General features: G+C 48.9%; 1 protein-coding gene across 21 annotated transcripts in view; it reads left to right on the top strand.

The window, feature by feature from the left end:
- Nucleotides 1-17859, top strand: part of DYSF (dysferlin) — a 208338-nt gene that overhangs the window by 30878 nt on the left and 159601 nt on the right. For all 21 annotated transcript variants that reach the window (XM_019647673.1, XM_019647669.1, XM_019647671.1 and 18 more), the window contains exon 4: nt 12866-12971. In XM_019647673.1, the coding sequence (XP_019503218.1) occupies nt 12866-12971 (106 nt within the window). The remainder of the gene's footprint in view (nt 1-12865; nt 12972-17859) is intronic.

Here is a 17859-nt window from a genome sequence, read left to right as displayed (position 1 = left end):
ATCTTAGCTGTAGAGGGCAGTGTCACTGGCCCTCATATGTGGGATCCGAACCGGGGCCCTCTGGCGTCCCAAGCCAGTTCTTAACCATTGTGCCACTCGGCCGGCCCGTAAGTGTATTTATTATTTAAATGTTTAGTAAATGGAACTACGAAAGCAAAAGTCTCCATGGGGTGAAAATATCCACCCTTCAAAACACCAGGGTCAAAATGATGCTCTCCTTGACTTCAGCCACTCATTGGCCCACGTCTCTCCAGGCCTGGGGGAGGGTGGCCAGGTCCAACAAAGAAACACACTAGACACCCAGTTAAGTTTGAAGGGTTCCAGTATTGCATGGGACATACTTACATTAAGAAATTATTCATTATTTATCTGGAATGTAAACTTAACAGGGAGTCCTGTATTTGATCTGGCAACCCTACTCAGGGTGGCTGTACACCCAGCCCCGCTTTAATCAAGCAGTGTAGAAGGAGACCTAGATTTACATCGAGAACAGTTGGGAGGTGCTTACTGCCTTAAAGAAGCTTTCCTTTAGGTGTTCACAATAGCGTTTTCTTTGGAATAGTGTGAGCCACTTATAACCTTTTAGTGACCTGGTGACACTATAAAATGGGGCATTGAGGGGGTCCCTCACCCACACACAGAGACTTGCTGCCTCCCCTTCCCCTAGTCATGGATGTGGGGGCCCAGCAGGCAGAGGCTGCTGCTGCTCTGCCTCCTTCAGCTGCTCTGCCTCCCACCCCCACACGGGGCTGGATAAGCGGGTCCACTGGAATGAGTGTGGACTTTGGGAAGAGCGAGTGTCTAGTTTCAGCAGCTGTGTGGCCTTGGGCAGGTCACCTAAGTTCTCTGAACCTGTTTCTTCCTCCTTAGGGAGTATTGAACCAAATGTAAAAGCACATCTAATGAACCTGCCACAAAGGGATATTCCATAAATGGTAGTTCCCTTTGGCACAGCCCCTTTTCTTTCTCTCTCATGCTGCCCTCCTGCTGACCCCAGTGGCTTCAAGTCCCACTGATCCAGCCCTTTCCCATCAAAGGCTGCTCTCAGCCAGCTATGTTTTGAAAAAGGACTAATTCATACTGAAGTGTTGGTGGCCGCCTATGGCTTAGTGGTTTGCTCCTCTTAGGAACCTGGGAGGATGCTGCTGTATATGCCAGACTCTGCTTAGACTACAAAGGGAATACTAATGGTAAACGTCAGGCCCACAGTAAGCTATGGGGAGATATTTTGGAAATTGTGGGTCTTCCTGACATAGGTGCCTGTCTCCTGTAAGACTGTCTCTGAGCTTGGAGTGGGCCTTGGTGCCCCCAGGGTGGAGATGGGGGTGTCTCGGTCCGTCCTGGGACAGTGGAATGAATTTACTGGGGACATGTGGGCATTTGCAGGAAGGAGCTGAACATGAGTTTTAGTCCTCTTATTAAGAGGACCTTCATGCAAGAATGCCTGGGGAATGGCAGAGATGCCTGGGAGAAACGGTCTGATCAGTCAATGCCTGTCACTCACACCTGGAGTGTGTTGATGTGGTCAAGGAGTTCCATCCTGGGCAGGAGCAGATCTCAGTGCGCCAGGTCTCAGTGCGCCAGGCTGTCCGTTAGAGCAGAGCAGGGCAGGGGTGGTAGCATGAGAGTAAGGGTCAGGGACCCCACTCTCAGTAGTGTGTCTCGTCCTGGCAACTGTCTGTGACTTGGACCTCTCTGAACCTCTGTGTCCTCATCAGGACAATGGCAGTAACAGTGCCTACACTGCAAGGTTGTTGCTAAATTTAAGTGAGATATGCATGGGTGTCAAATGCCTACTCAGCGCTTGGCACACGGAAGGTGTTCAGGATGTAGGGGCTGATGGCAGTAGCAGGGTGCACATACATACACCACACCTACATGTGTACATTACACCATGGGCGTGCCCCATGTGGACACATGGCTCTACCTGAGTGCATACCAACATATCGCATACATATATGCACACACATTTTTTTATTTAAAAAATTTAAAGCCCCCATAAAAGTACAAAAAATATAAGCATTTTTTATAAGTATAAATAAGCTCCATTTTTATTTTTTATTTATTTTATTTATTTTATTTATTTATTTTTTAAGAGACGGGCTCTCACTATGTTGCCCAGGCTGGAGTGCAGTGGCTATTCACAGGCGCGATCCCACTACTGATCAGCACGGGAGCTTTGACCTGCTCCGTTTCCGACCTGGGCCGGTTCACCCCTCCTTAGGCAACCTGGTGGACCCCCGCTCCCGGGGGGTCACCATATTGATGCCGAACTTAGTGCGGACACCCGATCGGCATAGCGCACTACAGCCCAGAACTCCTGGACTCAAGCGATCCTCCAGCCTCAGCCTCCCGAGTAGCTAGGACTATAGGCGCGTGCCACCGCGCCCGGCAAGCTCCATTTTTAAAAGGTTATAAAGGAAAAAGTGCAAGTTCTCCCACCAACCCCCAACCACTCCTTCTTTCCCTCCAGTGGGGTCCGTTGTTGACAATTTGGTACATAGCCTCCTCATCTTCTCCTAAGCATATGCAAGCAACTGTTTACATACATGTATATACATTTACTTACACAAAAATGGAACCATGCTCTACATATTGGTCTGCATCTCACTTTTTGTCACTTCATCATGGACCCTTTCCCAGGTCAGTGTGTACTGATCAACTCATTTTATTTTATTTTATTTTTATTTATTTATATTTTTTAAGATTTTATCGGGGAATTGGGGGAGGGGAAAGGTCCTTTTTGTTCTTCAGTCTAGTTGTGAAAGATGTCGCTTCACTGGCCCATGTTGGTATTATCATTGCCCTCTTCGCGGGTGAGGCAGTCGCTCGCCGGCCATTGGAGCTCACAGTGGCTCACAAAAGCTCAAGCCAGCTGCTGGCCAATTCCACTGCAGCCTACACCATCACCGGGGACTCACGACAGACCAGCTCCAGGTCGAGCTGTTATTCACTATCTTAGCTGTAGAGGGCGCAATGTCACTGGCCCTCATGTGGGATCCGAATCGGGGCCCTGCTGCTCAGAGCTGGCATCCCAAGCCAACTCTTAAGCAGCACGCCACTCGGCCGACCAGATGATCAGCTCATTTTAAATGGGTGTGTGGTATACCACAATGTGGGTGCACTATAATTTAACCTGTATTGACTGCTATTTGGCTTCTTTCCAACTTTTTGCTTCCAATGATTATCCAGTTAACATTTTTATCCAAATGTTTCTATGTCCTTATGCTATTTTTTCTTTAGGGTAGGTCCTTAGATGTGGGATTACTGGATCAAAGGGTAAGAGCATGTAACATTTTCATAATTTCTACGAGATTACTTTTCAAAATGTTTTCCTAATTTGTTTCCCAACAGTGTGAGAAAAAAGTCCATCAATTTTTAAATTTTGCTTGTGCCATGGGAAAAAATAATGGTATCTTATTATTTGTGTTTCCTTGACTACTTGTCAGGTTGAGCATCTTTTCATGTGTTTATTGCCCATTTGTATTTCTTTTTTAAAAATTTTTATTGGGGAACAGTGTGTTTTTCCAGGACCCATCAGCTCCAAGTCAAGTAGTTGTTTCAATCTAGTTGTGGAGGGCACAGCTCAGTGGCCCATGTAGGGATTGAACCAGCAACCTTGGTGTTATGAGTACTGTACTCTAACCAACTGAGCTAACCAGCCGCCTCTCCCATTTATATTTCTTCTTTTGACAGTTACCTGTCCTTATATTTTGAGTTGCTTGTCTTTTTTCTTAGTAATTCACAATAGTTTGCATATTTTCACCCTCAGCCTGTTTTATATGGGGAGGGTATTTTCTCCCTGCTTGTCATCTGTCGGTTTCTCTGTCACATTGTTATTCCACATAGGAATGGACACTCACCCAGGTGTGCGTATGTACACTTAGACACTTAAAAAGGGAGAGAGGCGGTTTGCTGTTGCTAGAGTTGGCCCTAAATTCAGCCCCTGGGTTTCAGTATGTTGGTTGGCAGACCCCCCCCCCTGGACTCTTGGGAGGCTGTTTTGGGCAGGAATATTTACAGTTCACCCTCCCATTATTCTCAGTGTGCTCAGAAGCACTGATGAGATCCTTATTTTCCAAGGATTTTTTTATAACTGTATTTTGTCCTGGATTCTATCCAGGACACCCCTGGGTTTCAGAATAGTTGTTCTTTTGTCTTTCTGTGGATTGAAGTGGAAAACTATTTAGAGTTACCCTTGGGCAGCCCTGGTGGAATCAGATATTGGTAGGAAGGCTAATGCCAGGCAGGCTCGAGGGGTGGGAATGTCCGGCTGTCCCTTATTTCCTGCCTCTCTCCCGGCCAGGCATGCATGGTGAGGGCTGGAGGGCTGACAGGTGTCTCCTCTTCCAGGTCCTTAAACCTCCCCTGAGCACGTGTGTGCGTATGTGCGTGTGTGCATGCGTGCGTGTGTGTGTCCAACTAGGATGGGCTCTCTGACTTTCCTGTCACCCCTGACACACTGAATCTGATGACAGGAAGGTGCAGCTGAGTCCATGATGAATGTGTCTATGCATTTTTAGTTGACATGTCCTTTTCTTAGTTTAAAAGATAATAAATGAGAAACTGACACATGGAAACCCCTCTGGAGCGTTTTTTTTTTTTAGGAAATCATTTCATAATTATAGGAAAGTTGCAAAAGTAGCTCAAGAAAACATCCATATACTGTTTACTCAGATTCATTTCTCATCAACATCCTATCCATTTGCTTTGTCATATTCTCTTTCTCCTCCCCCTCCTTCCCTCCTGCCTGCCTTTCTCTTTCTCCCATTTGAAGGTAAGTTATATTTATCATGGACTTTTATCCCCAAATATACACTTCACTTCAGTGTATATTCCCTAAGAATTAGGATATTCTTTTTTTTTTTTTCATGTGGGAGTCGAACCGGCAACCTTGCTGTTAAGTGCACATACTCTATTTACTGAGCCATCTGGGTGGCAGCTCAACTCAAGGTGCCGAGTTCATGGATGGACATAGCCCACCATCAAACAGGCAATCTTGTCATTAGGAGCATGTGCTTTCACCAGCTGAGCCATCCTGCCACCTGTTGGCAGCTCAGCAGCATCTTAACTGGGGCACAGCTCACTGGTCCATGTGGGAATCGAACCGGAGACCCTGTTGCTCAGAGCTCATGCTCTTAAGCAAACTCAACCAACTGAGCCACTCGGCCGGCCCCTGGGATATTCTTTTACATAATCGCAGTACAGTTAGCAACTTCAGTAAATTTAACATGGTTGCTGTACTTTTATCTAATTCACTACTTGTATCAATTGATCAAATAATGTGATTTATAGCAATTCCCCCTCCCCCTTCCCTGGGTAAAAGATCTCATCTAGACTCCCATATTAAATTTAGTCATCATGTTTCCATAGCCTCCTTTAATTTGGAATATTTCTGTAGGTTGCCTTTGTCTAGTACAATAATTTGCATTTTTCAATAACACAATGCCCCAATTTAAAAAAATAGAATGTTCCTCATTTGGGGTCAAGTGTTTTTCTCATGAGTGGATTCGTGATTAGATTTGGTTACTAATTACCGGCCAGAATACTTCTTAGGTGTGTTGTGTCCATGTCAGAACCTGGAGGCACATGATGTCACTCACGGGTGATATTCATTTCCAACACCTGTTAAGGTGTTGTCTGATTGTTCCACTGTGCATTTCCTGTCCTTTTCCTGCCTTGAAGTCTGAGCGACACTTTAAGACACTGTAAATATCCTGCTTCTCATCAAAATGTCCACCTAGGTTTAGCATCCACAGGTGATTCTTACCTGATTCAGTCTTTACCATGCTGCTTGCCAACCAGTTTTCCGTTGCCAGCTCTCCCTTCACATTGGCCAGCCTGGGCTGTGTAAGCCTTACTTGTGGGAGGCTGTGGTGGTGATACTTGTCTAACCCCACTGCTGTCACATACTGACCCTGCCCTATGCCAGCACTTGCACTGGTCACCCAGGCTTTCACAGGAGCCTCCTTCCTTGGGCAGGTATGATGACCTGTGGGTCATAGGCTTGGAGGCTCATCTCCATCCTTGTAGGACAGTGCTAGAGTTAGGAAGAGCCCCGTTCTGGGCCGGGATTCTTCTACTAGAAAGTTCTTCCTTCTATTGAGCCATTGTCCTTTACCCTGAGATTCTGAGGGTCTCATTTCTATTCTACCACCAGGAATGACCAAAAATAAATCTAACCTCTTCCATATGACAACGCTTCAAGTCATAATGTAATGTGGTCCTCACAGTGATCAGTGGGAAAAGAATGTGCAGAGAAGGATGGGAAGATGGTGAGTGAGGTCGGTAGGAAAGGAGTGACATTGGCCAAGCCCTGTCTATGCTCCAGGCACACATAGGAGTGTTAGGAATGTCAGCTCCGATTTTACGAGAACCCTCAGAGGTGTGCACTATTCTCTTGAAGCTCCAGCAGTGCAGGGGTGGTTGTCCATTTTGTTCAATCCATATCCCCAGTACCTACAACAGTGCCTGACCCATGGCAGGGGCTCACTACGTATTTGTCAAATGAATAGATGACTTTTACAGATGAGGAAATGGGTTCAGAAAGGGTATATCTTATGCCCAGCCACACAGCTGTCAAGCGGCAGAGCTGGGTTTTCAATTCAGGTAGGATAACTTGAGAGTTCTTATTTTTAATACTCAGTGATAAATATTTATTTTTGGAAGATAGTTGAAAGGAGGAATGTTTCCAATGAGCTGCTATAATTTGAAAGGTACTGTTTGAAAATGCTGGGAGTGACCCAGCATGGGAGGATGATGGTTGTGTGTGTGACACTCGATTGTCTGCCACCTGGGGCGTCCTATAAAGCCAATAGAACAGGAGCTGTGTGTCACCTTCCTTGCAGGTGTTTGAGGGAGGGGGGTTTGTCTTCCATCCTCTTGTTTGTCAGTGTCAGTGTGAGCTGCACACGCTTGTCTCATCTTCTGACTCCCTATCACAGCTCCTAGCACTTGGGGCTGTTGCCCTCTCTGGGCTGCTGTACCCCTACATTCCTCAGCTCACAGCACCATGGCATAGGAGAAGGCCTGGGGGACCCCTTGCCAGTGTGGAGACTGCTTTCAGTGGGAGAGCCACTCTCTTAGGGTCCCTAAGCTATCCCCACCACAAGCAGGGTTGCCTCTCTCTGGCTGGTTTCTCCCGGTGTCTCAGGCAGCTGCCATGTTACCAGACCTGTACCCACACTGGACCCTTCTCTTCAACCTCTGCTCCCTCTCCTCAGGGCCCAGCCTTCAAGGATACCCCCCAAAACTCCAGTGCATGGTGTATACTATTAGACCCCCCTAACCTTGTCTTCATATGAGAGTTTAGCCCATCTACAAAGTACAATTACCAAACTTTAAAAAATGACCATTTACCCCTAATCTCCCCAATGAAGAATGAGCAGGCTTGTGACTTAAAATGTAGGTTTTATTATTACTCAGGTATGGGGAGGCCAACAGATTAGGAGACGACTGCCTTTGAAAAAACTGGTTTGTTACTCACAGTTCACAAGCAGAGAGGACCTGCCTCGCCAGGGGAAGGGAGGTATTGTGGGGGAAAGAGAAAGTGTGGGGAGGAGTCTTGATTGTGGTTTCCTTGGAAAAGAAAGGGCGAGTGGGTTTAAGATTGGCTAGTTTGAACACTTTTGGCGGGCTCTGGGGCGTAGCAGCTGTCTGGAGTTGTGAGGTACCTGGCCCTGGGGTGATCAGGGCGGGGGAATAGAGCCCTGGGGTGTGAGAGCCCATAGAGGTGGGGGTGTGGGCTCAGACTGTGGCAACCGCCATTATACTTTCGGTCCATGCTTTTGACTACTCTAAGTATAGATAGCATGTTACACATACTCTTGTGTACTTTATTTCACTTAGCAATGCATCCTGAAGATTTTCCTTATACAGGTACTTCCCATTATTTTTATAGCTGTATGTATAGTATCACGGCATAACTGTACTGTACTTTATTTACCCCTCTTCCACGATGGATATTTGGGTTGCCTCCTGTATCCTGTTCTTACAAGCAATGATGTAAAATGGCCCAGTGTTTTAGAATAAAATTGTTTAGATTTCTTCATGCTTCATGAAAATAAACTTACTTGGCCCCCTTAATTTACACCCTCCCATGTCAGGCTCGGATTTGGAGGCCCCCACCCTATAGCTCTTCTCGTATCTCTGATAGGGCAGTAGCCTTACTGGATCGTGGATTTGGGAATGAGTTCTTTTTCCATGGAGGAAAAATATGTGCCCTATCAGTATGGAAACTCTCCCTCTCCCTCCCTCCCCCATGCCAATTCCTGACCTCTCTTTCTGTCTGTGGGATAGCAGCAGCTCTTTCAGCCCCTACGCTTCTCTTGCCCCCACATTCCAGGGGCTCCAGAACACAGCATAGCCCAGATGGATGACCAAGTCTGAGAAGGCTGGGCGAGCAGTGGCGTTTTTCTTTGAGTAGGCTGCAGGGGGTGGGGCCAAGGCCCAGGGGTTTCTTTCCAACCCGCCAGGCTCTGCTGATACACTGAGCTGGCTGTGAGGCAACTTGTGTAGAACCCCAGGGCGTTCCTTCCCTTGACGCCCACTGAATCTTGTCTATCACTGGTTGCTGCCTGCTGAGCACGGGGCATCCCTGAAGCAGGCCTCTGGGCTCCAGGGTCTGTGTCTCAGCCTTGATATCTAGATGGGGTGGGTCTTCCCAGGAGTGAGGCCCCCAGCATAAAGCCTCCGCTCCTTCATTCTCTGTGAAATGAATGAAGAGTGGCCTTCAGGGTTTCCTGTGATCAAGCCTCAGACCCCTGCCACCACCCAGGGATGCCCTCCTCCCAGAGCGATTCTGCGCTGCCCACTCAGGGGCAGCCTGCTCCTTTGGCTTAGGGACAGGCAGCTTGCCTCCAGCCCTTCCTTCTTGGGGAATGGGGGCTGGTAAAGCCACTCAGCTCCTCAGGGCCTATGGCAGGGGTGGCATTTCATGGCCCAGAAAGGCTTTGAGGGAGGAAATGACAAGCAGTCCCTCCTGGCCAAGGTGCCTGGGCTGGCAGAGGTGGGGCCCGGCTTCCTTCTCCATTTCCTCCCATTGTTCCCGGCCCCTCTTCTGGGAATTCTCCTAGGGAAAGGTGGGGCTGGGTGGCTGGGTGCCAGAAAGGGAGACAGAGGAGGGCTGGCTTTGCTCTGTGTCCTCTGGCCCCACTGGTGCTCTGGCCACAGTGTGTACATCAGACTGGATGACCAGGCCTGTGCTCCCTTCGCTCCTCTGTCTGGCCTGCCTCCCACTCCCCCGGGCTGATGCCTCAGGGAATCTGGGGACCTGAATTCCAGGCCAGGCCCTACCTCTTGTTTGTGCAAGCCCCTCCACTCTGCTGCCTCAGTTTTCCCATGAAGGGCAGGTGACTTCGACCACCAGTGTCACATGGAGACATTGTCCTCTACACTCCCTGTCTGGTCCTTTTGATAATCCCTGAGTCCTGAGGACCCTTAAGGCAACACACTGGTGACAGGTGTCTCCTCCTCACTGGCCTCGGGATGGAGACACTCAAGGAGCCCCAGCTTAGTAAGCTATGGTACAAGTTTGCTCCATGCTGTGAAGGAATATAATACAAACCAGTCCAAATCCTAGAAAATGTGACTCTCCTAGCAGTGTGAGTGCTCTTAGAGCCTGGGATGAGTATTAGTGAGCATCTCTCCTTTTAGCCCTTTCTTTACAGAAATGTTGGAGAAATTGGTCTTGAGCATATATCAGGCTTATTGCCTTGTTAGCAAGGAAACCTGTAAGGTGACCGACCAAGAGTTTGCTGCTTCCAAGAGGGATGAAAATGGAAGGATTTTGTTGTTCAGAAACTCACATATGCAGCTAGTTCATTTATTTATTTATCATGGTAAAATATACGTAACAAAACTTAACCATTTTAACCATCGTCGACCGAAGAACATCTAAGCCTATAGAAAAGTTTTACAAGAGTCTGTCTGGGTCAAATTTTGAGGACATGCCAGGAACAAAATCTCCACAGGTTGAGAAAATGCTCCAGGGAATGGCAGTTTTGCATTTCCTTTTATGCATTTGGACTCAAAGGAGAAAGGTAAGAAAGGTACATGAAATCTATTCATGGGAGATTAAGGAGGTGGGAGAAAGCAAAGTGGGGAAATCTCTAGGATTGGATAAAAAGTAAAATGGAGATACATACTTCTTCTATACAGTGGGTACAGGATAGTTAACATTTACAGCACATAGAGATGGTACATGGGCAACAAGATAACAATGAGGGGTTCTGTGGTCTGTGATCTGGTGCCTGGGGTTGTGCCTTTGAGGGGTCTGAAAAAGAAAATTACTCTGATATTTCAAAGGTATGTTATCCTAGATGAGTAAAAATGGACAGGGCTCACTTAAGGTCAAGATTGACCTTTGTTAGAGAAGCTATAGGCCTGGGACGTGACTACCTCCTATGACCTGCCCAGTTAGGAATTTATGATAAGACTATCCTGTGTGTTTACTTTTGGTCACTGAGCTTGTTGGGTTTGCCATGTAACTCCCTGAGCTTGTCAAGTTTATTACATAGTCCCTTTTTCACTCACAACATTTTAAGTATGCAGTTCAGTGGCATTAAGTACATCACATTTTTGTGTAACCATCACCACCATCCACCTCTAGAACTTTTTTGTCACTCCAAACTGAAACTCTGTACCTACTAAATAATAACTCCCCTTTCCCATCAACCCAGCCCCAGATAACCACTATTCTACTTTCTGTCTCTATAAGCTCGCCTATTCTAGGTACCTCATATAAGTGGAATCACACAACATTTATCCTTTTGTGTCTGTCTTATTGCATTTAGCTTAATGTCTTCAAGGTTTATCCATGTTGTAGTAGGTATCAGAATTTCCTTTTTATGTCTGAATAATATTTCATTGTAGGCATATGCCATTTTGTTTATCCATTCATCTGTCGATGGACACTTGCGTTGCTTCTACCTTTTGGCTATTGTGAATAATGCTGCTATGAACATGGAAGTACAAATATCTCTGAGTCCCTGATTTCAGTTCTCTTGGATAAATACCCAGAAGTGGAGTTGCTGGATCACATGCTAGTTCTATTTTTGAGTTTTTGAGGAACCGCCATATCGTTTTTCACAGCGGCTGTACCTTTTATTTCATTCCCACCAATAGTGCATGGAGTTCCTTGCCAACATTTGTTTTCTGTTTTCGTTTTTTTTTGTTTTTTTGAAAATATTTTATTGGGGGATTGGGGGAGAGGGACAGTGTTGGGGAATTGGGGAAGGGGACCAGCCAAGTTGTTGTTCTTCAACCTTCATTGTGGAGGGCACCAGTCGCCATCTGGCTGCCTATCGGCGGCTTGTGGCCTCTAAGCTCAAGGTGCTGTGTTCAGTTTTAGTTGCCGGTGGGCGTAGCCACCATCCCGTGTAGGAGTTGAACCAGCAACCTTATTAAGAGCACACGCTGTATCCACTGAGCCATCTGGGCAGCAGCTCAGCTCAAGGTGCCAAGTTCAGTCTTAGTTGCGGGTGGGCATAGCCCACCATTGAACAGGCAATCTTGTTACATTAGCTGAGCCATCCTGTGGCAGCTCAGCAACAGCTCAGCTCGGGCACAGCATCACTGGCCCATGTGGGAATTGAAACGGCGGCCCTGTTGCTCAGAGCTTGCGCTCTTAAGCCAACTCTTAACCAACTGAGCCACTCGGCTGGCTTTTTAATCTATCATCTATCTATCTATCTATCTATCTATCTATCTATCTATCTATCTATCTATCTATTTATTTATTTTTTATTATTTTTTTTATTGTAGCCATCCTAATGGGTGTGGGGTTGTAAGCAGCCAGTTTTAAAAATGAGCTAATTAGGTCAAGATTAAAGTTTATTTCATGAGGTCATAAAAACCCATATTCAAATCAGTTGTTACAGGCACTAGAAGAAGAAGGTCTCAGATACCAGGTGTGCTGTTTATTCATTAGGGATAAAAAAATTAGGAAGCAAATGACGAGAGGCCACCTGTGGCTGTTCCTTGTTGGTGCTCTGACAGTAGGAAGCAGAACTTTGATGCAGACACCAGACTTCAGTTGTGACTGACATAGGCTACTGACAGCCCCTCACTTTCTTCTGCCACTGCAGAATGCGGTTTGCCCACATCCTAGCTTAGGGAACTTAACCGCTTTCCTTGGCACTCTTCGAAGAGTCCCTTCACTGATCATCACATGGTTACCTACTCTTTCCTAGGAGCCCATCCGTGTATGGGACCCCTTTTCTCAGTCAGAGATGTGGCCTCAGCTGTGTGTGGTGAGACAGGTTTCTCTCTTGGGAGTGGGGCGTGCCTACCTTGTCGCAGTTTTCTTTTCTTCTTGACCCTGAAGAGAAGAAGGTCTATTTGTTTTTTTATTTATAGTCATTGCTGGCCGAGCCCTGGGAAACCAGTATAGATAGACTCTATAGACTTGGGTCAGATGAGCTGCTGAGGCGTGGGAGCAATGCAGATGTGACAGCGGAGAAAGTGCCCCTGCTTTCAGGAGATGCCTATGTGGTGGGTTATTGAGGTCTGATGGCCAAGACAGGCAGACCTTATGTGGGGCACCCAGGCAGACTGGGGTGCTGGGGCTAGGCCTCTGAGGAGGGGCAGAAGGGAGTCAAAGTTGACCTTGGGGGAAGGGAAGGTGTCTCTTGTCCTTCTTGTGCAGGGAGAGTGCCTGGCCCTCCAGGGATGGTGCTTGGGGTGACTAGAGGCAGAGCTGCAGGGGGGACTTTGAGGAGTCTTGGGGGACTCGGGTGTTCTAGGCAGATCAGCTTGTCTGTATGGTGTTTGTATGGTGGTGGTGGTGGTGGTGGTGAGGGGGACAGCGGGAGAAGAGCCGGCACATTAGGCTGGTTTTCTACCTTTCACTTTTTCCTCCTCTCAGGTTCCTAGGGGAAGCCAAGGTCCCACTCCGGGAGGTCCTTGCCACCCGCAGTCTGTCTGCCAGCTTCAATGTCCCCCTTCTGGACACCAAGAATCAGCCTACAGGGGTAAGTGCTCATCGGGCCTCTGCATCAGGCCAGTTTCTGGTCCAAGGCTTTGTCTGTCAGACCCGAGAGCTGTGTCACACTCCAGCTCCAACCACCCAGGCCTGGCCTTCCCTGGCCAGAGCTCAGGGTGCCTGGGAGGGGCTCTGGGGTGGAAGAGACGGGAGGGGGACAGGAGGGAGCCCAGTGTCACCTGCAGGGCTCAAGTCAGCCTTGCCTCACACCAGCTTGGCCTGCCCCTGGGTCCCTTCCTGGGGTTGGTTAGAACCCCAGACTAGAAACTGATGTCTTCCCAAGCTTCCTGCAGCCCTGGTTACGGCTCCTCCAATCTCCCTGGCAGCCTTCCCTCACCACCCATCCCCCTTCTCCAATCCAGAATATCTGAGTCATCTGGGTCACAGAGCACAAAGGAAGAGAGACAGACATCCCTGTCCCCTGCTACTGGGACATGTCAGGCCCCCTTCCTTTCCTCCATTGTCCTCTCGGCCCCTCCCCCAGCCTTCCCAGTGCTCTCCCAGTCCTCCCAGACAATTCCCAGCCCGATCTCTGGACTCCTGTTATTTTTAGTGAGCTAAATATACTCTGCAGGGTTCTTTCTTCCTGGTCAGTAGAATTCCTGACCTTTCCTCTGGGTCAGCCTCCCAAGATGCACTAGGGGAACTAGCGATTTGGAAATACTTCCTCCCAGTGATGCTGGAGGGGGCGGGGGGGATTCTGGGCTGAGTTCTTTTAAACAGAGTGGGGCCACCTTGCCCTGTGAGTGTGTGTGAGTGTGTGTGTGTGTGTGTGTGTGTGTGTGTGTGGTTAGGGGTTTTAGGTTGGCTTGGTGAGTCAGAAAGTGGCCAGTCTGGGCAGAGCTCTGACGGGAACCACTGCTGGGTACTGAAACCCAAAGAGAGTGCCTAACTGAAGTCACACAGTGAATCGATGTCCAAGTGGGGACATGAATCAGAGGGTGCATCTCCTAAACTCTCAGGGATCAAAGAGACTTCAATGGACTCCTGGTTCACTGCCCCCCTGATGCTGGAACTTTCTCCTGAGGAGTCTTAGGCCAGTGAAGGCTGGATGCTTCCTGGATGGGAAGATGCCACTTCCCAGGTGAATCCATTCCATTCTCAGTCAGTGCTCACTGGTAGAACATGCTGGTTCAGTGCTGTATTCGTTGAGCCTGTCTCCATCACCTCCTGAAACCCACTTTGTCCCCACTTTGAACTCTTCACTCTTCTAATGCTCCTCATTGTTTTTAGTTCCAATTTCTAATGTGGGGTTTTCCCCCTACATCACAAAGCAATTCTCTGACACCATCTGGGTGTCCTACAATTCAGTTCAGTTCTGACATCATCTACCTGGAGATAGCATCAGATTCCACAGGTTAAGGACTCAGTCCTACAAGACTGCCACCCCCTCACCCCCACCCTGCTTCAGATGCCAATTGCATGTCCAGTTTGTCACCTGTGCTTCTGACTGGCTATAGACTGGAGGTTCCCACGACCCCATCCTTGAGCTCAATTAATTTGTAACAGTGGCTCCTGGAACCCAGAGAAACATTTTATTTACTAGGTTACTGGTTTATTATAAAAGGAATAGCCGGATGGAAGAGATGCATAAGGCAAGGTATGGAGAAAGAGCTCGGAGCTTCCATGCCCTCTCCTAGGAGGCCTCTCTCCCAGCTCCTCCATGTATTCACCAACCCAAAAGCGCTCCAAACCCTGTCATTTTGGGTTTTTATGGAGGCTTCATTATATAGTCATGATTAATTAAATCGTTGGTCATTGGTGATTGAACTCAATCTCCCTCTCGAGGTGGTGGGGGTTGGGTAGAGGGAGTGAGGAGGTAGAGGTAGAGGGTGGGGCTGAAAGTTCAAACCCTCTAATCACACTGTTGGCTCCACTGGCAGCCAGCCCTCATCCTTAGGTGCTTTCCAAAAGTCCCTTATTAACATAACAAAAGACATCTCTACTGCTCTTACCACTTAGGAAACTCCAAGCGTTTTAGAAACTCTGTGCCAGAAACAGGGACTAAGACTAAATATATATTTCTTATTATAAATCACAGATCACATCTCTATAGTTAAGAAGGACTCCAAGGACTTCAGGGCATCCAGGAGAGGACACCTAAAGGTGCAGAGCACTGATGGAGAAACTGTAGGCATAAAGGCAGCTGGTGAAAGAGAGAATTTGAGTTGGGATCTGGTTGGTGCTTTTCTATCGCATCTCAGGGAGGGGGCTCCTACTTTGCTGTGTATCTGGCCCCCAGTGCCTTCAGCCAGGGTTTCTAGCTTCCTGGCTGAGCTGCTCAAACATCTCTCTAGCCCTATATACATCCGTGACACTGGTGGTTCCTGCAAGTTCTTCTGCACTTGCTCCACTCCAAGTTCAAAGACGCATCTACCCCTGAGACAGAGATTTTCACACTTGGTCCCTGTCCGGGGTTGAGCCAGGCTGGTGACATCCCCTGAAGACCTTACCTGTTATCCTCTCACTCTTGATTCCCATGGTATGCCTGCACTTCTGCTTACCAGGTAGGAACCTGATGCCTTCTTTTCCCTGGGCTGGGACCCCTGGCTGTCTGCAGAGCTTGCCAATCCTTTACAAACCATGTCTCCAAGAAGGGGGTGTGAGAGCTAAACTGATTTAGCTTCCAGTTGAGTGAGCACAGACTGGAAGAGATGGGACCTCCCTCCCTGCTGCCCAGGAGAGGGTCTGGGATCATCTTCCATTCCTTGTGATAGCACTAAGTCACAGTGCAGTCCCAGGCAGGTCCCAAGACCCTCTGAGCTAGGGCTTCCCACCTGGGACCCGGGGCTGGCTGCACTGCACTAGGAAGCACAGAGAACTGGGGATATGACAGAAGAGACAGAGTCCTGTCAGGAACTGCAGATTCTCACTGGCCTACTATCGAGGCCGATTTCTGGTCTGGGCCCAATGGGCAGAGCGTGCCAGGCATTCCCAGTTGGTGGTAGCTCAGATTGCCTCAGAAAGCCAAAGGGACGCGCTGATGGGGTGATGAGAGTGAACACAGGGCCTGTGGGATCCTTAGGAAACCCTGGAAGGACTGAGAGGAGCAGGAGGGGCCTGCTGCAGGCTGGGCATAGACTCCATTTGCCTGTCACTCAATGTTCTCACCCAAGTCCTTTCAGATATGGCATGCTGGGCTGTGTGCCATGAAAGGATGCCAAATCTATCCTCAGTCAGCTTCTAGACTGAAGGGGAAAACACTACGCCTGTCCCGGGGGAGCCTCTGGCCCACGGGGAATGGACACACGTGGAGGGAAGAAGCCACGTACTCGCCAATGTGTTTTGAGAGCACCTTGCTAACGAGGGTGTGGGTACACCAGGAACACTGTGTTGGTATCGCTTCAGCATGAAAAGCCAGAGTCAGGTGAGAAGGAGAAACCCACTGGGAGATAAGAACAAATGGAACCTAGTGGAGTGGTGGGTCGCAGAGCCAGGAGGGCACCGCGTTGGGAGCAAGGAATGGATGTGGGCAGACAGTGTGCCCTGGTGAACTCTTCAGCTCCCTTCAAGCAGTTTGAAGATGCCGCCAACACCCCACACCCCACCTCAGCTCAGCGTCACATCTTACCCTCTGCCAGCTTCTGGATGTTGTCTGAGGGAATGTTAAATAAAACCCAGGCACACACGGGGTTTTCCTGTCCACTCAGGAAGTGTGCCGGGGAAGCCTGTGTTTGGTCTTGCTGAGCTCAGTGTCAGAGAATTGTGGCTCAGGAAGCATACAGCAAGCAGTGGGGTGCGCATGGTGGATGGGCAAAGGACCCCAGAGCCTGGCTACATAACCCATAGGAGGATCTGATGAGTTGCCCCCTATCTCTGTCTTTTGTTTCTTGGGCCCTCCTGGCCTGGGGGCCAGACAGGGCCCTCCAGAATTCTGTGATATTGTTGACTGTGACCTGAAGATGTGAGACATGGGTGACTGAAGTTACCTGCTCCAGGCCAGCATGTTTTAAGTGGACACGTGGCTGACTGGTCTTGTGGTAGGATGTCTGCATGGTGGTGCTGGGGTTGGAGACCTGAGGAATGGGGCTGTCATGTGGGGTGCCTTGTTGTGGAGGGACTTAAAGCGGGTCCTACTGGGAGCTGTAGGCCAAGGTCATGTGGTCTGGGAGAGCATGGAGCTCACATTCATCCCACAGGAAGAAAAATCTCAGCTCTGGTTATGTCTGGAGAAGGGGACAGGGGATGAAGTATGCTGTCACGGTGAGGGTATGATGTCCTGACTATGGGTGGGGCCCACAGATATGCCCCCCTTTCCTTTAGACCCTCAGCAGAGCTGGGGGCCTCCGGTATTCACCACCCCTGGTCTTCAAGCAGTGGTCCCTAGAGCCTGCCCCCTGGTGGCGAGACCTGTTTTAGATCCTGGGTTTTAGATCCTTTGGAACAGGCAGGGATATTTCTGTGGCTCCTTGATAGGCATATAAAGATGGAGCTGGCTGTGGCCTGGAAGACTCATTTGTGTGCCTGGAGCCACCAGTATGCTGCCAGATCTTTAGGAGGTTGGTGTGGAGTTATCGGTATGGAGGAAACACGGCTCTCAGGAAGGGGCTGCCAGAGTGGTCTTGGGATTCCAGACTTGCTGCTCCTGAGGCCTTGTGCTAAGATACCAACACCCAGGCCATGGCAGGGAGCAGTTACACCCCTGTGGTTCCACCCCTGCACACAGAGGGTGTACCGGAAGCCCCCAGGTGGTGTGCAGGGGTGGGTAGGCAGAGCGAGCCCTGCGAAACAGTAAGGGGTGCTCTTCAAGGGGCTCTGGTCCCAGGGTCAGGTGACCTCAGTCCCCAAGTGTTAGAAGAGCCTGGAGCTGAAGGACAGCCAAGCTGTGTTCCCTGTACGTTTTGGCTCAGCTCTCTTCACCTCTCTGGGATCCACTC

This window comes from Hipposideros armiger, unplaced genomic scaffold (assembly GCF_001890085.2).
Source record: "Hipposideros armiger isolate ML-2016 unplaced genomic scaffold, ASM189008v1 scaffold_114, whole genome shotgun sequence".
Classification (NCBI taxonomy): domain Eukaryota; kingdom Metazoa; phylum Chordata; class Mammalia; order Chiroptera; family Hipposideridae; genus Hipposideros; species Hipposideros armiger.
Note: the sequence above shows the minus strand (reverse complement) of the source record. Positions and strands in the feature narration are given on the sequence as shown.